The following is a 23178-nucleotide window of genomic DNA, read 5'->3' as shown; positions in this document are numbered from 1 at the left end:
TCTCAATGACCAATCAAATTTCGCCTTACATTGCATCGCTGGGAGAAACGGAGCTAGACGACTCCGTTTGTTGGCCTGTGGCTGCTGCTGTTACCTGGATGGGCGAGCACCTCTGAGGCTGTCTTTGTTACCTGGGCAATAAGGGACGAGCAGTTCAGCCCTTCTCTGTGCCTGCTGGATTTGTTTGTATTTGTTCCCAGCCACTGCTCATGTAATGCACTCCCTTAACCAGGAAATTAAAGCATTCTCCCGGAATAATCTCAGGAAGCAATGCACCAGGGTGACAACGCTAACTGGAAAGAAAATCATAGAAACATGGAAAGATGCCAGAATTCATGTTGTGGAAGAAGTAGAGCCGAGCAGTGGGGGTGGTTGTGGTTATGTGCAGGACCTTAGCTCGGACCTGCAAGTTGGCGTTATTAAGCCATGGTTGCTCCTAGGTGAGTATATCGACTTGCCACTAGATCGTTGAGTCCTTTTAGCCAGATTATGTTCTCATTTTCCCCCTTTATGCGTAATAGTCTGTATTATCAGCTATCCTGCCGAAAAGCTGAACTGTTTCCTTTTTTGGATATGGAACTTACATTAGCCAGCTAGAGCCGTTTCTGCCTCACAGTGTACCCATAAGAAGCACAGATGCTATTCTAGTAGCACTTGGCACTGCTTATTTGAATTTTAGAAAAGCTTTCTTCCCGTTTCTCTAACTTCTCTGGAGAATAACACATTGATGTTGTGTTTTCTTGGATTATAAAAGATACAGCTTAAAAAAAAAAGGAATGAAAAAAGAATGTATCAGGCAGAACTACAAGTGACAATAGAAAAGTTAATACTCGAAATAGTCCTGTGCTTGCTGGCCTGCGCAGCTCTTACAGACTGTGCGGAATACATGCCTCCTGTGGCCACGTCTGTTCATGGTGTCTGTTTTTGGAGTGTTTAAGAGAAGGAGATCTTAAGATCTTATGATTTATTTCGTATTATAGAAATACTGACCCCCTATACAAGCGTAGTTCACAAATAGCAAATGAAACAAGGTTATAAAAGTACAAACTTGTTAATTTGGCCAGAATATGGTGTGGTGTTCTTAAAAAAATAGTCAAGAATGTTTTCAAGTACGTCTGAATTATTTCTATTTATGAATAGAGAAATTAAGACCTGGAAAGACTAAATGACTTGTCGCTATGCAGCTAAGGCATTCTTGAATAGAGAGAAGACTGAGAAATAGCCCAGGTACTGTTCACCTAGTGTCTCACTCCTTTGAGGAATCCTGTGAAGTAGGGATTATCAGCTTTGTTTTACAAATAGAAACCAGGATTTAAAATTGGTGAAGTAATTTACACAAGGTAACACACCTAGTAAATAACAGAGGTATGCATCAAGCCCAAGTCTGATGGACTCCTGCTGTCTATTGTTATACTAGGCTGCCTCACATAGACCAAATTTTCAATACTGCTCTGCCTCTAATTTACTAGATTAGCTGGTGCAAGCCATTTATCCTTTCTGGTCCTCCAAAAAGCCATTTGTAAAGATGAAGTAACAGTATCTGCTTATGTCATAGGATCCTCCTGAGGTTGTTGTGAAAGGTTTTTGATGCAAATCAATTGCAGTATACATATAAGTTTTAAAATATTATATGAGTTGTTACATAGGCTGTCTTTAAATTCACCAAATAAATGTCTCTAACTAGTTGCTACAGCCCCGTGAAAAATTGTACCATATTCTTGTCACATTTACAGTGAAAAAGTGAGTTATTTAGGTAATCTGAAAAGTTCACCTAGGCCTTGCTCACCATATCTAGGAAAGAAAATATGTCCCGGCACATTTTTCAGTTATTTTGGCTTCCACTGTAGTAATCATGGCTTGGAATAATTATGGTAGAATTTTCATATATCATTCACCAATTTAGGGTCTTCATGAACTTTGCTTATTACTATTATTATTATTTGTGGACTTATCCAAAGTGAACTGATCAAGGTAGTGTTGAGATTGGGGTTGGAAACCTCCCCAGGATAGTGGGAGAGTCCTGGGAGGAACTTCTGAAACTAGCCCTAATAAGGCCTTCTCTCTGGAATGGGATACTTTGATCAGGAACAACCTCCTCTCTTCTGAAAGTGCACCTTTTTCTGCCTAATTACAAGTGCCTCATTCCTAAAGGACCCATGGGTGGTTCCACCTACAGTTCCTCTACATGAATGTTGAAAGAGTTTTTTGTTTTTTTTTTTTTTTTTTTGAGACAGAGTCTCGCTCTTTCGCCCAGGCTGGAGTGCAGTGGCGCGATCTCGGCTCGCTGCAAGCTCCGCCTCCCGGGTTCACGCCATTCTCCTGCCTCAGCCTCTCCGAGTAGCTGGGATTACAGGCGCCCGCCACCACGCCCGGCTAATTTTTTTTTTTTTTTTGTATTTTTAGTAGAGAAAGAGTTGTTTCTGACCAGACTTAGTTTATGTCTGGGAGACTGGGGTTGTTTGCAGGTTGGTTCTAAGAGCTTCCTTCACCTCCTCAAAGCAACACAGCTTCCTCCCAGCACCGCATGCCAAACAACTTTTGGTTTTGGTGATGAATAAAGAAAATGAAGAGTTGTAAAAATGTAATCTTTTTTAGTTTGTAAACTCTAAAAAGTGACTGCATTTAAAAAATATTACATAGGCCCTCGGACCATTGAAAGAATGGAGGAAAGATTTTAGACAGCTTTTTTGTCCTAGGCTTTGAAAATTATATATAGACAGATAATTATTTATTATTTATGTATTTATTTTGAGATAGGGTCTCAAAATAAATCCAGGGTGGAGTGCAGTGGCACGGTCTTGGCTCACTGCAACCTCTGCCTTCCAGGCTCCAGCGATCCTCCCACCTCAGCCTCTAAATAGCTGGGACTACAGGTGCACACCACCATGCCTGGCTAATTTTTTGTACTTTTTGTAGAGATGCGGTTTTACCATGTTGCCCAAGCTGGTCTTGAACTCCTGGGCTTGAGCAGTCTGCCCGCCTTGGCCTCCCAAATTTCTGCGATTACAGGCATGAGCCACCGCGCCTGACTAAACCACCAAGTTTCAATTATTTGAACCTATTTTTTCCTCTGGAGTTGGTGAGGGATTTCTACATTAGAAAACAGAATTTTAAAAAAATTATGAAGTATTTCAAATTTATAGAAAATTACAGAAACTAATAGACAATTATGTATATACCATTCAGCTTTAACAAATATTAATATGTTGATAGGCTAACTTTTAAGTATAATAAAGCTGAATGTGAGCTCAGTAACGAACCTGTAAGCTTGGTATTATCAAGAGGATATTGGCCAAACAGCATACTTGCTGGCCTTTCAGCCACCTAAAATCACATAATAAAAATTGGCTGAATTCCCAGATGGGTAACTTAAAAAAAAAAAAAGTTTATGAACTAGAACCTAATTCAGGAAAGTAAAATACTTGAAATCTTTAAACTGTGAAACTCACTTTATTTTAACTAGTTATTCTCCATATGAACTTGCTTATTAACTAGAGCCAGTTTCCAAGTGTGGGAGATCTGCGAAGCCAGCTGTGACGGAAAGAGATTGTAGAAGGGCACAGCCCTAGTGATACATGGAGCGTGGGTGGGATCTTGGAGACCAACAGCATTTGCTCTAAGCTACTGGGTGTTCCCAACCAGCTGGCGCAGAGTCATCTTGTGAGTGTGTGGTTTTTGTAATATCCTTTTTTAAGTTACAAAATAAAGAGATGTTTATTGTAAAAAGTCAGAATGAGCATAAAGAAGAAAAAAAAATCACCTGCCACCCCACTATTAACATTTTGTCTGTATACACCTCCTTTCCATTTTTTAAGCATATACATATTTTTTGTTGTTATAAAAATGGATGATGGTATTTTGTAACTTGCTTTTATCACCAGATACATTGAGAACATTTTTCTTTCTTTCTTTTTTTTTTTTGAGACAGAGTCTCACTCTGTCACCCAGGCTGGAGTGCAGTGGCACAATCTTGGCTCACTGCAACCTCTGCCTCCCAGGTTCAAGCAAGTCTCATGCCTCAGCCTCCTTAGTAGCTGGGATTACAGGCGTGCACCACCATGCCCAGCTAATTTTTGTATTTTTAGTAGAGATGGGGTTGTGCCATCTTGGCCAGGCTGGTCTCGAGCTCCTGACCTCAAGTGATCCAACCGCCTCAGCCTCCCAAAGTGCTGGGATTACAGACAGGAGCTACCACTCCTCCGTGCTATACATATTTTACCACATTTCTTCTTTCTCTCTCTCTTCCTCTCTTTCTTCCCTTCCCTCCCTTTCTTTCTTCCTTCCTTCTTTCCTTCCTTCCTTCCTTCCTTCCTTCCTTCCTTCCTTCCTTCCTCCCTCCCTCTCTCCCTCCCTCCCTCTTTCCCTCCCTCCATCGTGTCGTGTCTCATCTCGTCTCGTCTCGTCTCATCTCGTCTTGTCTTTTTCTTTTCTTTCTTCTTGCTGTGTCACCGAGGCTGGAGTGCAGTGGCATAACCATGGCTTACTGTAACCCCGAATTCCTAGATTCAAGGGATCCTCCTGCCTTAGCCTTCTGAATACCTGGGAATACAAGCATGCACTACCATGCCTGGCTAATTAAAAAAAAATTTTTTTCTATAGGCAGGGTCTCACAATGTTGTTCAGGCTTACATTTCTTATTTCTAATGGTGGTAATGGCTGTATGTATTTCACTACACAATTGTACCATTTTTTATTTAATGCAACAGCTATTATTGGGTTTTTAGTGTTCTTTTGTTTTTGTTTTGTTTATATTACAAACAATACTATGGTGAACATCCTTACAGCTAATCTTTGCAACATCTATAACTTTTAGGACAAATTTTTAGAAGTAGGATTTCAGAGTCCAAGAGTTTATGTAGGATGACTGTTATCAAATCACCCTTCAGAAAGTTGGACTAAGGTCCTTCCAAGTTGTTGGTCTTTTTTTTTTTTTTAAATAACAGAATTGCTGTACAAATTTATATAAAAGGTCAAGATGATTATATTTGTGTTCAAGGTGGTATCATTTATTTCTTCTAGGGTCACAAGATGCTGCTCATGATTTGGATACACTGAAAAAGAATAAGGTAAAAAAATGCTTTAAGTCTGGCACCATATACACAGAATATTTTAATTGTTTTATTTAGGAAAAACTGTATTGGTCCATCTTTGGTATATTATGGAGTTTATTTGGTAACACTTTGGCTATCATTTCAATAGAGTTGAAAAATAATTGGCACATAATTCAAATATGTGGATCTGTAATCTATCTTTCCAGTCCTACATTTTTCTTGATCTCCTTCATATACGCTCATGAACCTGACCTTGGAGGCATGTCTTTCTTGCCTGTGTTTATGTAGTTCCTCTGTGTGGGATAGACTTTCCCTCATCTCTGTCCAAGACCTGTCCATGCCTTAAGTCCCAACTCACATACCACGTCTTCTGTGATGCCATTTCCGGCCACTCTACTCCATGCAACTGATGTGATTTATTACACATTTACTCAAAAGAATTTTTAGCCCTCTACCATTTTGTTGAGCACTGTTTCAGATCATGGAATTGCTATAGTTGAAGGAGTGCAAGAGATTCTTGTTCACTTGAAACCTATGGCCTAAGGGGCAGACAGAGAAGAGAGAGAAGCAGCTATAGAACAGCATTTGTGTGCTTTGATGGGGAAGTACAGGGTGCTATAGAAGTGCATAGGAGATGATGCTCTTAACCCATGTTTGGTTTGGTTTGTTTTGGGGGGGATAGGTGAATGGGGGGAGACTTCCTGGAGGAAGTGATATTGAAGTATTTCTCTGAAGAGGCTAGGAAAGGAGTAGACAACCTGTAATCCCAAGGCTTTGGGAGGCCAAGGCAGGAGGATTGGTTGACCCCAGGATTTCGAGGTTACAGTGTGCTATGATTTTGCTACTGTACTCCAGACTGGGCGACAAAGCAAGACTCTTTCTCAAAAAAAAAAAAAAAGGAAAGAAAAGTGTTCATGCAGAATAAATGATACGTGTGAAGGCCCAGAAGCAAGAGAAAGGCGGATGCTTTCAGGGACAGAAAAGTTCAGTGACCCTGGAATAGAGAGTATGAGAAAGAAGGGCACCAAGAGACAAGGCCAGAGAGAGAGGTAAGCATGAGCCAGATCACAAAAGGCCATGTAAGCCAAAGTTCGTTGTTTGGACTTGATCCGAAAGACTGTGGAAAGCCACTGAGAAGTTACCCAGAGGTGTAACAAGGTCAAATTTGCAGTTAGAAAGATTTGTCAATAGAAGCAGTGTGGAAAATCGATTGGAGGGTTGCTCAAGTTAGAGATGGGAAACTGATTATAAAGTTATTGCAGTAATCTAAGGAAAAGATGATAGTGGCTGAGATTAAGATTTAGTGGAGATAGAATTAGATAGATGTGAGTGGTTTTTTAGAGGGTAGAATTCTTAAAATTTGATTACTTATGAGGCAGGATGGGGAGTGGGGCTAAGGGAGAAGGAGGAGTCAAGGCTGATATTTAGCTTTCTTTGGTAACTAAGTAAAGTTATTGTTCCATGAGATTGAAAACAACCTAGAAGGAACAGGCTTTGAAGGAGAAACAGTGTGCTCAGTTTTGAACATGTTAGATTTTGGGTGATGTGGATCATCTAGGTGGATGGATATGTAGGGTCTGAAGTTCAGAATAGAGGTGAATATATAGATTTAGGAATCTGCAGCTTTTAAGTAGTTACTGAAATCATTAGAATAGATGAAGCTGCCTGGGGAAAAGTGTAAAGTAAGAGAGAAGAGGGCCTATGACAGAATCTTATCACAGAACTGATAAATTGTAGAATATCACCCTATGTGGAATGATCAAACAAAGAAGAGTCTGCAGTGGGAAAGGAGGATCTAAAAGAGGCCAAAAGAAGGTAGAACAAAAAGGTGGTGTCATGGAAGCTAAAGAGAATAGTGTTTTAAGGAGGAGAGAGTCAGCAATGTCAGATGCTGCAAAAGTTTATGTACGATTAGGACTAAATTATGTCCATGGGACTTGGTGACAGAGAGGTTGTTAGTGCGTTTGGTGGAAACAGTTTCATTTGAATTGGAGGCAAAAGCCATATTGCAGAAGATTGAGAAGTGGGGAAGTGATGGCAAGGGGAAAAAAAAAGAGAGAGGAGCCATAGGTGAGGAGGGGGATGGGAGAGCTTTGAGCATGTTTTAAGGCTGATGGTAGAAGAAGGAATTGAAGATACAGAAAAGCAAGAATTATGACTATGGGGAGATGCCAAGAAAGTAGGAAGCACTGTGACTCCAAGCACAGGTTCTGGAATGAGCCTTATCAAAGATGCACGAGCACATCCCTCATTGTAATCAGAAGGCAGAGGGGAAGTACAGATGTGGACAAAGTTGTTAGTTTTTTGTGTTTTTTTTTTTGAGACAGTCTCGCTCATTTGCTCAGGCTGGAGTGCAGTGGCATAATCGTGGCTCACTGCAACCTTCACCTCCTGGGTTCAAGTGATTCTCAGCCTTTGGATTAGCTTAATGGACTGTCTACATGGCTTTCTTCCACATGGTTGGTGGACTCTAGGAAAAGGGGCTCAAATACATAGATGCAAGAGGAGGAGGTTGCTCAAGTGTACCATCTGAAAGAAAATATTTTACAGCCACACCTCCCCTTACTTTTCAGCCAGATTAGTTCATCAGAATCTCTGGTTATGAGACCCTGTAGTATTGATAGTTTTTAAGAGTTCATCAGGTGACTCTAATGTGCAGTCATCCTGGAGAACCATTTTATTAAGTAAAGAATATGAAGGAAAATAGGGAAATAATTCTAGAAAGGAAAGTTGTATATCACCGATATACTTCTCCTATTTAAGTTTTTATATGGATATTCACAGATTAATTCAAGAAAGATTTTAAGTATTTTCTGCTAAACTCACTGCTCATTCGCTTATAACACTAAGTTAAACATGGTCCCTACCCTCATGGAGTTTCTAGTGCAATGAAAGAGAAAAACAATCTCTAAGTGGTATGAGCTGTAATAGGGCAAGTCCAGGGCTATGAGAATATATAGGCCAGATGTGGTGGCTTATACCTGTAATCCCAGCACTGTGGGAGGCAGAAGTGGGAGCATCACTTGAGGCTAGGAGTTCGAGACCAGCCTGGGCAAAAAAAGTGAGACCACCCCCCCCTTCTCGAGAAAAAAAAAAAAAGTTAGCTGGGTATGGTGGTACATGCCTGTAGTCCCAGCTACTTGGGAGGCTGAGGCGGGAGGATCACCTGAGCCTAGGAGTTCAAGATTGCAGTGGCCTGTGATTGCATCATTGCACTCCAGCCTGGGTGACAGAAAGAGACCCTGTCTCTACATGATGATAACAATAAGTTAAAAAAGAGAGAGAGAAAAAAACATATAGTAGAAGGAGCACTTCTGGTGTGGGATTGAAGCAGTATTATCATTCAAGTGAGTCGCATTTAAATTTTTTACCTTTCTTGTTATAGACATCAACACCCCAGTCTCTTTTTAGGTAACCTAATTCATGGGATTTAAAACAATCATCTTTTTTCTTTCTCTTTAAGGTGACTCATATTCTTAATGTTGCATATGGAGTTGAAAATGCTTTCCTCAGTGACTTTACATATAAGAGCATTTGTATATTGGATCTGCCTGAAACCAACATCCTGTCTTATTTTCCAGAATGTTTTGAATTTATTGAAGAAGCAAAAAGAAAGGTGAGTTTTGTTTTGAGCCACAGTTCTGCAGAAGCAGAAATTTGAAAGTATGGATCCATTACCCAATCTTTATTATTTTTATAATGAATCTCTAAAAAACCATTATGAAATTTCCCTTCTAACAATATTTCATTATTTCCTACAATTATTTGGTTAATTGCTCTTTTTTCAATGAGATGTTTAGTTTCAACATTAATTCAGTTTCTCATTTTCCTATACCTTACTGAGAAATGTTCAGAGATAAAATCCTCTGCTTACTGAGTTTTCCTCTGTAGACATGTAGTTAGATTTCCTTTGAGGGTTTATAGCCACCTGACCTCTGACCAGTTTGCAAGATATTCAGGGGGACTATAAAACAGAGACTGCTCTAGACTTGTTAGTGTATTTATGATGATTAATATGCATTTCATTTTAATGAATGAGATAGTTATTGTGAAACTATGCATATTTAGCAGTAAAATTTTAAGGACTCTAAGGACTAAATGTGTATTGCTTTACTTAGATTGTATGAAAATGCTGATCAGAAGCTGTCTGTTGGTTTTCTGAAGTTAGAAGACCAATAGCCAACATCATATAGTACTTCAATCTTGTTATTGAAGTCAACATTCTGACAGGCAAAGTTTCTAGGTTGGCTGTTATCAATAATTATTCCTTGAAATGTCACCATTTTTAGTCAGCAAATAATTCTTACAGACTTTATGTAAGATACGTAGATGGGAAAGTAGAAGCATTTACAGAGAGGAATAACTCTTCTGGAACACCTAACAATGACAGGATTACAATCAGGTTTAATTGAACTCTGGCCTACCTCCTCTCCCTTTACCTTTTCTCCTTCCCATTTTCTCATCCTCTCTCCCTTCTTTCCTTTCATTTAGTAATATTTATTGAATACCTTAGGTGCCCAGCACTGTTCTACGTGCCTTCCTACTAGACTACCTGGAAAATATAAAACTATTCAATTCTACTGTTCATCAACTTTACTTAATAGCAGATACAGTCATGCACTGCATAGAGATGTTTGGACTGCATATATGATGGCAGTTCCGTAAGATTATAATAATGTATTTTTACCATACCTTTTCTATGTTTATGTATGTTTAGATACACAAATACATACCATTGTGTTACAGTTGCCTACAAGTCAGTATAGTAACATCTGAACAGGTTTGTAATCTTGGAGCAATAGGCCATACCATTCTAGGTTTGGGTGAGTGCACTCTGTGATGTTTACTCCACAAAGAAACTGCCCAACGACACATTTCTCAGAATGCATCACTATTGTTAAATGATGCATGACTGTATTTGGATGGAAGCAAAGGAAGAGGGTTTTTTTGTTTTTTGTTTTTTGTGTTTTTTTTTTTGAGATGGAGTCTCGCTCGGTTGCCAGGCTGGAGTGCAGTAGTGTGATCTCAGTGCACTGTAACCTCCGGCTCACTGCAACCTCCGCCTCTCGGGTTCAAGTGATTCTCCTGCCTCATCCTCCCATGTAGCTGAGACTACAGGAGCACACTGCCACACCTGGGTAATTTTTTGTATTTTAGTAGAGACAGGGTTTCACTGTGTTGCCCAGGCTGGTCTTGGACTCCTGAGCTCAAGCAGACCGCCCGCCTCAGCCTCCCAAAGTGCTAGGATTATAGGCATGAGCCACCGCACCTGGCCAAGGAAGAGGTTTTCTAATTCAAAGCCTAATATTGACCATTCTGTTTTCTTGTGAAAAAATTTACAGGCTCTGGATTGTAACATTCCAGTGTGTGAGTTAATAGTTTTAAAAATAAAAAGGCTGTTTCTGTATTGGCTCCTTCTCTAAGGAGCTGTAGAGTATGCCAGAGATGGCAAAGTATAGATATCATCCATATTCATATTAACATTAGAAGAGATGTAAATGTTGCAAGTAAAAATTAGAGAGGCTAATAGTATCTAGAAAGAAAAGCAAGAGATTGAATATTCTAATAAGCTTGGAATTTTAAATAAATTAAAAAAATAAAGTTTGCCTTAATTTGGGCCAGTAAATTAGAGTGGATTTTAGCTTGGGTTTCCTAAAAATAAAGCCTGAGATGAGGATTTAGAGTTGATGCTTAATTTGAGAGGTACAATCTCTAGGCAGTGAGAGTGGCAAAAAGGAAAGTGATTCAAGGTGGGAGGAGAAGCAATACAAAGTGATGCATTTACCCTGCTGGGCTCATTTCACAGGGAGCTGACTGTTGGCTATTCAGCAAGTACAGCTACTCTACCACCCAAAATATCTCTGGACAGGCAGTACAAAGAAACTGCACCTCAACCCAGCCTGGGAGGGAGGATTTATCTGCCTGGCTTCCTGTCAGCTCCTGTTTCCCATTGGTCAAAGTTTGCCAGTGGGGATATAACCAACCCCACAATTCTGTGTTATAACATTCCACTCCTTCAGCAACCACCTTGAAGCCAAATCTAACACCCTGTAATACAACTTTTCAACCAAGTTGAGAAATAGAAAATCCAGAACTCAGATTACGCCTGTCTATGCTGTGGACACCATGGAAGAAGAGCTCCTTCTTTGACAGGCAAAAGTGAATGGACCTAAGGGGAGAGCAGTCAGCCATGGAGGTGGTAGCCAAGGTGGAGTGTGTTGAGAGGGTCTGTGAGATGGCGGCACCACAAGAATCTGAGGAGTTGCAGAAAATGTTTCTGATAAGATGAATTAGATTTCAGAAATATGTTCTACCCTCTCAAGCCTTATGTCTTATACCGGGATTCTAACCTCAGCCAGTATTTCCCTGCCCTGAAAACTCAGTGCAGTGACACAATCTCAGCTCACTGCAACTCCACCTCCTGGGCTCAAGTGATTCTCCTGCCTCAGCCTCCCTAGTAACTGGGATTACAGGTGTGTGCCACCACGCCTGGCTAATTTTTGTATTTTTAGTAGAGATGGGGTTTTGCCATGTTGGCCAGGATGGTCTCAAACGCCTGACATCAAGTGATCCACCTGCCTCGGCCTCCCAAAGTGCTGGAATTATAGGCATCAGCCACCATGCCTGGAAGGCTAACATATATTTTGTTTTAGCAATAGAATTCTTGAATTTTTTTCATTTTTTAAGAAAAGATCTCTTCATGCCTTTGTCTATTTTATATTTAAGTATTGTTAAATCTAATTACTCAGTGAATTACATGTTTTAAAACTACCTTTCTAGGCTCTAGTTTGTTGTTTTCATCTTTTTACATACCATTGCGAAATGGAATGGTTTCCATTTCCTAAGTCTTTACTCATTTCTCTCTGTACTTGCAAAACTCTGTTTGGTTTCTCTGTCCTTCCTTTATGCCTAAAGGGACAGAAATACACCCGAGAGGAACAGCAATGGTAGCTTCTATAGCCCAAAGAGTCCTTTTAGGAACTAAATTTATTTGTCCCCTCTTGTTATGTGCAAGGTAACAAAGTATGACAATGTATATTTGATATTTCATGTTTATTATTTATAAGATGTGATTTTAAAAACATGATGTAAGTAGTCCATGTTCTTTGTAGAAAAAATGGAAAATACAGATGAAAATTAAGATACTTCCACACTTAGATATAAGCATTGTTAGCATTTTGATATATTTTTCTAGACCTGTATATATATTTTTATGAAAATAGTATCATACAGTTTATATTCTTTTATAGCTTGCTTTTTTTTTCTTTTGGCAACTTCATGATTTTATTTGTGGTACCTGTGCTTTATCTTGAAAATACCTTCTCCCCCCTGTCCCAGACAGTGGGCTGGGAGTGGGCAGCAAAAAATAGAAGACGTCCCTCCCTATTGCACGTGGACCCTATGTACAGGCCTACCTGGCTGAGGCCAGCAGGACTCTTGGCACATTCTTGGATCCCTGCTCAGGAGGGGAGGGCTGACAGGGTGATATCACACGTGAGATCGGGACCTCTGGGCGGCCACTGTGGTCCTGGGTACTGATATTTGCACTTCTTGGTCCTCAGTTCCTTCCTGGTCCCGTCTCCGGCCCTAGTCCCCTCTGTATAGCCTGCTTTTTATACTTAATGATTCAAGTCATTTTACATTTTTGCACAGTATTCTGGTAGTTGGTGAGTCTATAATTTATCTTATTGCCTACTATGAGACATGTAAGCTGTTGGTAGTTTTTTGTTCAATATAAGTAAAAGTTCATTAGAGAAACATTATGGGTCTAAATAAGTACCTAAATTCACTAAGTTTTTAGATGCTTCTGTTACCAATAGAGGATCATGACTGCAAGTTGTCCAGGTTCTTGGCATTTTGAACAAATAATTGGACAAAATGCCCATCAAAGCAAAGAAAGAATGAAGCAACAAAAGAGCAAAAGCAGGGATTTATTGAAAGCAAAAGCAGACTCCACAGTGTCGGAGCAGGTCCAAGCAGCAGCCCAAGGGACAGGATACAGAATCTTCTTGGGTCCAAATACCCACTAGAAGTTTCCCAATGGCCACTTCATGCTCACCTTATGTAAATGAAGTGGTATCCTGCAGTCAGTCTGATTGGTTGGAGAAAGCAGCCAACCAGAGGCTGAAGTGAAGTTACAAAGGTCACCCTCCTGTGCAAACATCTGATTGGTTGCAAAAAGCAACCAATGAGAGGCTAGGGTGAAGTTACAAAGTTATACTTCTGTGCAAATGAAGACTTGGCCTGCAATCAGTCTGATTGGTTGTGGACAACAAATTTTCCATCTGCATTCAGAAAAGGTGGGGGGTTTGCAAAGGCAGTAGCCTCTGGTCCTTTTGTTACTTAGGTGTGGAAAGTTAGGGTTTTCCTTTGACTTTAGTTCTAGGAAATCGGAGTGAGACAGACTTAGGTTCCCTGCCGCCAGACCCTATTCTCTTGCCTTACTTCTTCCAGTTTGTTTCAAAGCAGTCTAACCCATCACTTTTTTGTATTTGTCATGTTTACATTCCCCTCTACTACTGTGGATAGTCATGAGTGGACTTCTCTGACCTGTGCTCCTCAAAGTGTGGTCCAGTTTGCTACCAGAGCTCTGCAGGATAAGAAGGTTGTGCCTGAATATAAACCAAGACATTGCTTAGTTCTTTGAGAGATTTTGGCTACTCCCCCACCCCACCCGAACGCTGAACTAAGGAGTATATTTTTAGTGACAATTGATTTTCATTCCACTGCAAAATTCTTATTTCATCATAGGTGGCTGTCAAACACTTGCAGACTATCACATTATACCCAAGGTTTTTTTAAGTTCTGGGGCACATGTACAGGATGTGCAGGTTTGTTACATTGGTAAACACGTGCCATGGGGATTTGCTGCACTTATCAACCCATCACCCAGCATGTATTAGTTATTTTTCCTGATGCTCTCCCTCCTCCTACCCCACCTCACCCCAACAGGCCCCCAGTTTGTGTTGTTCCCTCCATGTGTCTCTGTCTTCACATTGTTCAGCTTCTACCTATAAGTGAGACATGCAGTGTTTCATTTTCTGTTCCTGCGTCAGTTTGCTAAGGGTAATGGCTTCCAGCTCCATCTATGTTCCTGCAAAGGACATGATCTCTTTCCTTTTATGGCTGCATAGTATTCCATGGGGTATATGTACCACATTTTCATATACAGACTATCATTGATTGGCATTTGAGTTGATTCCGTGTCTTTGCTATTATGAATAGTGCTTATGCCCAAGCTTTTTTTTTTTTTTTCTTTTTTTTTTTTGAGACAGAATCTTACTCTGTCAACCAGGCTGGAGTACAGTGGCACGATCTCAGCTCACTGCAACCTCTGCCTCCTGAGTTCAAGCAATTCTCCTGCCTCAGCCTCCTAAGTAGCTGGGATTACAGGTGCCTACCACCATGCCCAGCTAATTTTTGTATTTTTAGTAGAGATGGGGTTTCACCATGTTGGCCAGGCTGGTCTCGGACTCCTGACCTTGTGATCCACCTGCCTCAGCCTCCCAAAGTGCTGGGATTACAGGTGTGAGCCACTGTGCCTGGCCATGCCGAAGTTTTAATGGAAGTTAAATATAAGGAAAAACACCTGGGCCTGGCTCAGTTACTGTTAACAAATATTAATTACTTATTCTGAGAAGATGTGAGGGATACACATTGCTGCCCTCAAGGAGCTTGCAATCTAGTTGAAAACTATAACAGCACAAGAACAAAGACAACTCTATGAAATGGAAATAACATAGCATAATTACTGTCTGCCTATAGGTTACTACTTGCCCATAGCAAAATGGTGATTTTGAATTTTTGAAAGAACACTTTTCTTTCAGTAATGCAGAACAAATTTATTAACTTAGCAAACAGTTATGGAAGAACTACTATATGCCAAGAATTACACTAAATACCAGGCATACAAAGATGGCTAAGACATTTCTCCTGCCCTCATTTCACTTGGAAAGAGGCAGTCTTAGAACAGAAGTCAGAATTAGCTGTACCAAGAAGAGCAAAGGTCTTCTAGGCATAGGACGACAGCAAGTGCAAAGGAAAAAAAATGGTTTATAAATTGTTACTATTTTGAGCTCTGGAAAAGGGATATAAAGCCAACAATTTCTCTGGAAATACTTTCAAGGACAGTATGATACCTAAGGAATAATCAAAAGGTAGAAAGTAGGTAAATTGAAAAGCTGTAGAAAAACAGCTATTATATAAAGTAGAAAGAAGAAAATAATATCATTTTAAAACATTAGCTAAAATCGGATGCACAATGTGTAAGACTGAAAATAAAGCTAGTTTCATGTTCAAAAGCCTATGTATGCATCATAAAGTAAAGCCAACTAGTATATAAGCAGGAAATATTAAAAGTGACATTGAACGATATCTCTTGCTTATTAAGCTTATGATTGCAAGTTTCTGTGGCGTATCTAATTAATTTGTTTTATGCTAAATGAAGTTCATTAATAATTTTCATCAGTTACTTTAATATAATTTTTAAACATCTTAAGTTTTGTAAAAATGGGCTATTGATACAAAATTAGAAAAGTTCCCAAGGTGTATAGTGAATATGTGTGTTTTGATTTTCTTATATAGAAACTGTTGAAGTTTGAAAATGAGCCATAAATATCTATAGAAAACAGTAATATCCCATAGTAATGTAAGATGTGAAAAAAGAAAACAATTGGTATTGTCCTTTTTATATGAGGATTTTCAAAATGTTAACTAATTTTGTTATTAATCATTTGGCTTTCTTGAAAAGAGATGCACTTGCAAATTTGTTACAGCAGATCAAGGAAAGGAGTTTTGCAACAGATGTATGAATCAGAAAACTGCCTTGCAGAAGTAAAATAATCCAATGAGTCATAACAATAGTATTGTTAATATGTGCTTTGGGTAGAGGGTTTTCAGTAGTATATTTTTTCCCTCCTGCTCTCGTCTTTTTTTGTGTTGTACCAAGTAAAGAATCAAGAAATGAAGTAACTAAAATGTCTAATTCTGGAGGGTGTGCTCACAGTTCACCGCATTTCATTTAGATCATTAACTTTTTAAAAGCTTCAGATAGGCCAAGCTGTACCAATACTGTCCCATCAGATCTATCACATTCATTATTAATACAATACTGCCCTCATCAGCATTGGTCTTGCACTGTGTCTCTTTTCACTTGGAAAGTATCATTTGCAAGTTACCTGAAACGTTTTTCATTTATTGACCTCATGCTGGTGTCTGATTACCTTTTCCACTTCACATTGTTATGAGCTATTTGTGTCACATTTTACTACCTCATAAGTTTAAATATTTTTAAGTAACTTCCTGCCAGAATAAAATATGTCCAAGGGTAGAAAATTTTTTCCTTGCTGATTATTTAAACAGATTTGCAAGCCATTGACACTAGCTTATTTATGAGAACACTAATTATACTCTGGAGTATTTCTGGCTTTCTGTTTAGTTTATAGTTATTATTTTATGTTTCCACATATATTTCCTGTGGTTTTTTTCTTATTTATATACACTTATATACTAAGTTGTTAGGTTTTATGTGTACTTTACTGATACATTTGGCTACAAAGTTGTTAGGTTTTCATGTGTACTTTACTGATACATTTGACTACTAAGTTATTAGGTTTTTATGTGTACTTTACTGATACATTTGGCAACTAAGTTGTTAGGTTTTAATGTGTTCTTTACTGGATTACTTTAGTTTAATGAAAGATACTGTTTCAGTATTCCAAACATCATTAAAGCATTTCAATCATGGATTAGTAGGTAAGGGAGGTACAGGTTGATTGATTGATTGATTGAGTTTCCATTTGTTGCTGGTAATGAATTTTATTTCAATAATCAAATAAATTGAATCAAATAAATCAATAAAATTGAATATTATACCTTCAAGTAGTATAAGAATGTGCAATTGATTTAATAACCTTTCTCAAATGAATAATGAAGATTTTTGTTTGATTTTTTTTTTTTTTGTAGGATGGAGTGGTTCTTGTTCATTGTAATGCAGGCGTTTCCAGGGCTGCTGCAATTGTAATAGGTTTCCTGATGAATTCTGAACAAACCTCATTTACCAGTGCTTTTTCTTTGGTGAAAAATGCAAGACCTTCCATATGTCCAAATTCTGGCTTCATGGAGCAGCTTCGTACATATCAAGAGGGCAAAGAAAGCAATAAGTGTGACAGAATACAGGAGAACAGTTCATGAGTTGCATTGTAGCAGACAATGGACAACTGTAGTTTCTGAATTGACTTCTATAGCCATCTTTTCCCTTTTTTAGAGAGTAGACTAGCAAAACTCCCTTTTTTCTCTTGACTTTTTAATGCATAAATGGAGGTCAATTTGATTGTCCTGACCTACTGTATAAGTAAATTTCAAATGTCTTTACTTTTTCTTTGTTATTATAATGTGTGATTAAATGCTTTTTTAAATTGCTAAGGGAAAATAACAAAGTATTAGTAATCATTGCGTTCTGTAGAAGAAAAAGGTTTAAATTTAAAATGTGTATTTAGAGCATGGAGAGAATCATTTAATGAAGCCGATTTTTCTGTTCCAGCAACTGTTTTTATGAAAGAAAAACTTGAAATGCTACTTAACTTACTATTTCAAAGGGAAGTAAATTTCTTTTTAAAGAATCTTTTTAAGATTAAAAATGAATACCTTCAATCTCCCAAAAGAGATAACCAGTATCTGAAGGTTTATACAATATTTATACAGTGGCTACAATATTCACAAAATTCTTATGTTCTCTTATGAAAAATATACACTTTTCATTTTGTCTTCTTCTTTTTTTTTTTTTTAGATGGAGTTTGTCTCTCGTCACCCAGGCTGGAGTGCAATGGCGCAATCTCGGCTCACTGCAACCTTTGCCTCCTGGGTTCAAGCGATTCTCCTGCCTCAGCCTCCCAAGTAGCTGGGATTATAGGTGCCTGCCACCATGCCCGGCTAATTTTTGTATTTTTAGTAGAGATGGAGTTTCACCACGTAGGCCAGGCAGTCTCGAACTCGTGACCTCAGGTGATCCATCCACCTTGGCCTCCCTAAATGCTGAGATTACAGGTGTGAGCCACTGCGTCCGACCTCATTTTGGTTTTTTCAATTCTGTTATCTGCATTTCTTTCTTTCTTTTTTTTTTTAATGTGTAGATGTTCTGTCATACGTTATTGTGAGCTTTGGTTCTTTGAATAGGTGATCTATTCTCTTACATTTTGTGCTTTTTATCTTGGGTGCCTAGCATTCTGTTTTTTGATCCTATGTCACAATTTTTTGAGAAAATGTTTGATACTGCAAGATCATTGTTTAGTGGTCTGTTTTCTACTTCAGTGTTCTACCAGAGAACATATTTTTTAGGGGAGAAGGGTTATGGTTTTGTAAGAAACTTTAAATATACTTTTAGGAGACCCAGAATCATTTACAGTTTTATCTTTGGCCTTTGAATAGGTTCTTTTTCTTTAATGTCTCTGTATTTGCAGGACTGAGCTCTGTACATTATAAATTTGCTTAAAGATTTTGATTTTTTCTTCAGAATATGGTATACTTAAAATTAATTAATTAGGACAGTTTCTTTCTTTTTTCTTTTCTTTTTTTTTCGAGACAGGGTCTTGCTCTGTCACCTAGGCTAGAGTGGAGTGGCATGAACACAACGCACTGCAGCCTCTACCTCCTGGGCTCAAGCAATCCTCCCACCTCAGTCTCCTGAGTAGCTGAGACTACAGCTGTGCACCACCACATCTGGCTAATTTTATTTTTATTTTTGTAGAGACAGGAGTCTTGCCATGTTGCCCAGGCTGATCTCAAACTCCTAGGCTTAAGTGATCCTCCCGCCTCCCCAAGTGCTAGGATTACAGGCATCAGCCACCACGCCTGGCCTGATAGTTTCCACATAGTTTTTCATGACTTAGAAGATATCATTGCCATGTAGATTTTATTTTTAAAAGTCTTGAGCTCTTCTTAAATATACATTATAGAGAGCAAGCATAGATGGAAAGTGCATATTGAGCACATCTGTGCATTTAAGAAGGCAGGCTTTCATATGCTGTCATGAGCAAAAAGTAGAAGTGATAAATGCAAGTTATGTTTTGAGATTGCTTACACCGTGACAAGATGCCATCACTTGTGATGTTATGAACTGTTATGAACTCTGCTTCTGCTAAGAAGCAGTCTAAATATAATCAACCTACAGTGAGCTCTTTGAAGCCAACCAAGGCAGGCAGAACCCTCTTAAATATGAGACTAATGTATAGGTTCTCTCTATGGTCAGTATCACTGGATGAGCCTTCTCCTTTCACAAGAAAGGATGTATTTAAATACATTTTATTTTGCTAAGTCCTGTTTAGTTTTCAGCCATTAAATGTCACATGAAGCCTTGATAGAATTTGTTCATAATGGATCATGTATTATTATTATTATTATTATTTTTGAGATGGAGTTTTGCTCTTAATGATGTTATTATTATTTGAGACAGAGTTTTGCTCTTATTGCCCAGGCTGGAGTGCAGTGGCGTGATCTTGGCTCACTGCAACCTCTGCCTCCCAGCTTCAAGCGATTCTCCTGTATCAGCCTCCCAAGTAGCTGGGATTATAGGCATGTGCCACCATGCCCAGCAAATTTTGTATTTTTTTTGGTAGAGACGGGGTTTAACCATGTTGGTCAGGCTGGTCTCGAACTCCTGACCGCAAGTGATCTGCCCGCCTTGGTCTCCCAAAGTGCTGGGATTACAGCGTTAGCCACTATACCTGGCCTGGATTGTGTATTATTTATGTCTGTAGTTTGTATGCTTAGTTGTTGCCTATAGTGATCCGGGTAAGATTCAAACATTTATCTTTTGTATCTTCTACAGAAGTGCTTTGAGCATCAAGTTTGTTTTAATGTTAAATTGTAGTTTGCTGTATTAAAATAGATCAATGAACATAATTCAGTCTTTTAGGGGCACCAAGTAAAGCATAAGGTCATGTATACTATACAATATGTTTATTGCACTTCCCATGGAGATAAATCACTCTGTCATTCCTAGTTATTTTTAAAAAAGAACTTTATGATTATGATCCTCTTTCTCACGTACTGTAAACTTAAAAGATACATACACCAAATATAGTTACGTTTTAAAGGAGAGGAAAAATATTTCAAGGAGTTTTTTCCTCTTTGTTTTTAAATAGATTATTCTGCCATTTTTTAAAGGAAAGGGAAAATGAAAACAGCATGTCTTTTTAAACATTGAAAAGAAATATGGAGGCTTTGAACTGCAAACTGAAAAAGCTGAGTAGAACAAAGGCAGTGGAGCATACAATACAATTCTATTTATTTGAGGTTAATTAAAGTTAATAATTTTTAAATGTTTTTCTAATTTTATGCTTTAAAATAGGTTTCTGATTACATAAAATTTGAATAGAAAACTCAAGAAGTATGTAGATTTTTGAAGAAACCAAACAATATTTTTCTTAGATTTTTGGAGGCAAAATTTAGACCAATATACTAATTCAAAGACAAATATTTCAGAGGAAATGGAGTATAGTATTTGACATTTTGTTTGCAATTTTACTTTTTCTTCCCTTCTTCCCTGTTGAACCTTGATTAAAATGTATGAATACAATGCTTGGATTTTTTTTTTCAGCTTAGACTCTGATAATTTTAGTGGTAATGGGGAAACCTGAATTTGTCAGCATGATTATTTGTAACTCGGATTGTTCAAATGTATATAGAAGGTTCCCTTCAAGTGTTGTTTCTCCAAGTAGTCATAAATGTAGCAAGTATAAATCAGAATATCATCTTATAACCTTACAGAGTTAACCGAATGAGTCAATACCTTTATAAGCAAAACCATGATAAATTTAAAAACAACAGAAATGTGGCATGATTACTTATTTGTTCCAGGTGACTCTAAATAGTTGATTTTTCTGCCTGAAGGATCCTGAACATATTTAGTTACCCTGTAGTTATTTAGGAATTTAAACCAGAAGACTTTGAAGTTGTATATTCTTGCAATACATAAAATGGCATTATAATTAACAAACTTATGGTTTGTTTCAATTGATGTACACAAAAAATAACTTATAGTTAGACTTTTCTATTTCAAGTAAAGCTTTGAGTTACTTATTTTTATACATGTTCATCATGTACCCTTTATTGTTTCTAGGTGTTGATATACTTTAATAAAAATGATATGTTTAATAGTTCCCTATTAATATATTTCTTTGAAGCTATTTGTTTTAAAAGATGTAACACTTACTTGCTGTCAAATTCTGGATTAAAAAATCTGTTGGTGGCCAGGCGTGGTGGCTCATGCCTGTAATCCCAACATTTTGGGAGGCCAAGGAGGTGGATCATTTGAGGCCAGGAGTTCAAGACCAGCCTGGCCAACATGGCAAAACCCCATCACTAAAAATACAAAAATTACCCAGGCGTGGTGGTGGGTGCCTGTAATCCCAGCTTCTCAGGAGGCTGAGGTAGGAGTATCGCTTGACCCTGGGAGGTGGAGGTGGCAGTGAGCCGAGATAGCACCACTGCACTTCTAGGTGACAGGGTGAGACTCTGTCTCAAAAAAAAAAAAAAAAAAAAAAATCTATTGGCAAGACACACAACTTTATATTTTAAAATGTAACTGAGTTTAGATCTACGAAGATTTGTTGTTCCCGTCTCTTCAAGAAATGAAAAGCCGGCTGGGTGCGGTGGCTCACGCCTGTAATTTCAACATTTTGGGAGGCTGAGGCAAGCAGATCACGAGGTCAGGAGTTCAAGAGCAGCCTGGCCAATACAGTGAAACGCCGTCTCTACTAAAAATACAAAAAAAAATTAGCCGGGCATGGTGGCACATGCCTGTAGTCCCAGCTACTTGGGAGGCTGAGGCAGGAGAATCGCTTGAACCTGGGAGGCAGAGTTTGCAGTGAACCGAGATTGCACCACTGCACTCCAGCCTGGGCGACAGAGCGAGACTCTGTCTCAAAAAACAAAAGAGAAAAGCTAGAGTGAGAGCTTATAATTGGCATCACTGTGGACAGATTGTCAATGAAAATTCAATAGAATACCTTATTTAAGAGATGTTGAGTTACTGTCAGATTAAATTACCCTAGATTCTAACCATGACTGCATTGAGATTATTTGTACATAGTGTGGCACCCACCTCCCACGCTCATGCAAACAGGTTGTTATATCTTTGTAATAGTTATTTTTAAATGTACAGTAAATTATTGTTGACTGTAGTCACCCTGTTGTGCTATCAAATACTAGATCTTATTCTATCTAGCTATATTTTAATACTCATTAGCCATCACACTTCTTCCCTTCATGCCCCCACTATTCTTTCCAGCTTCTAGTAACCATCATTCTACTGTCTATCTCCATGTGTTCAACTGTTTTAATTTTTGGCTCCCACAAAGGAGTGAGAACATGTGAAGTTTATCTATCTGTGCCAGTCTTATTTGACAACAGAATGTCCTCCAGTTCTATCCATGTTTTTCCAAAGGACGGGATCTTACTCTTTTTCATGGTTGAATAGTACTCCATTTTGTATATGTACTACATGTTATTTATCCATTCATCTGTTGATGGACACTTAGGTTGCTTCCAAATCTTGGCTATTGTGAATAGTGCCACAATAAACATGGGACTGCAGATATCTCTTTGATATATGAATTTCCTTTCTTTTGGGTATGTATCAATGTCCATCAGGGATGCAGGCCAATAGTTTTCTTTTTTAATGTGTCCTTTTTATTATTATTATACTTTTAGTTCTGGGATACATGTGCAGAACTTGGGGGTTTTTTACACAGGTACACATGTGCCGTGGTGGTTTGCTGCACCCTTCAACCTGTCATCTAGGTTTTAAGCCCCACATGTGTTAGGTATTTCTCCTAATGCTATCCCTCCCCTTACCCCCCACCCCTCAACAGGCCCCAGTGTGTGATATTCCCCTCCCTGTGTCCATGTGTTCAGCTCCTACTTATGAGTGAGAACATTTGGTGTTTGGTTTTCTGTTTCTGTGTTAGTTTGCTGAGAATGATGGTTTCTAGCTTCATCCATGTCCCTGCAAAGGACATGAACTCATTCTTTTTTATAGCTGCTAGTATTCCATGGTGTATATATGCCACATTTTCTTTATCCAGTCTATCATTGATGGGCATTTGGGTTGGTTCCAAGTCTTTGCTAT

At 38.5% G+C, this 23178-nt stretch overlaps 1 protein-coding gene across 3 annotated transcripts; it reads left to right on the top strand.

The window, feature by feature from the left end:
- Positions 1 to 27: 27 nt before the first annotated feature.
- On the top strand, positions 28 to 21586 carry DUSP19 (dual specificity phosphatase 19). Of its 3 annotated transcripts, none has more exons than XM_032755209.2 (4): positions 28 to 440; positions 5020 to 5066; positions 8633 to 8667; positions 17016 to 21586. In XM_032755209.2, the coding sequence occupies exons 1-4, from the start codon at positions 215 to 217 to the stop codon at positions 17071 to 17073; spliced, it is 366 nt and encodes a 121-aa protein (XP_032611100.1). In that variant the 5' UTR covers positions 28 to 214; the 3' UTR covers positions 17074 to 21586. The 3 variants fall into 3 exon arrangements, with proteins under 3 accessions (XP_032611100.1, XP_032611098.1, XP_058296409.1); XM_032755207.2 differs by having other exon boundaries at positions 8515 to 8667; XM_058440426.1 differs by having other exon boundaries at positions 84 to 440; positions 8515 to 8667; positions 17839 to 21496.
- Positions 21587 to 23178: the final 1592 nt, after the last annotated feature.

Source organism: Hylobates moloch, unplaced genomic scaffold (assembly GCF_009828535.3).
Source record: "Hylobates moloch isolate HMO894 unplaced genomic scaffold, HMol_V3 SCAFFOLD_1, whole genome shotgun sequence".
Lineage (NCBI taxonomy): Eukaryota > Metazoa > Chordata > Mammalia > Primates > Hylobatidae > Hylobates > Hylobates moloch.
The sequence above is the reverse complement of the archived record's forward strand: the minus strand, read 5'-3'. Positions and strand labels throughout refer to the sequence as shown.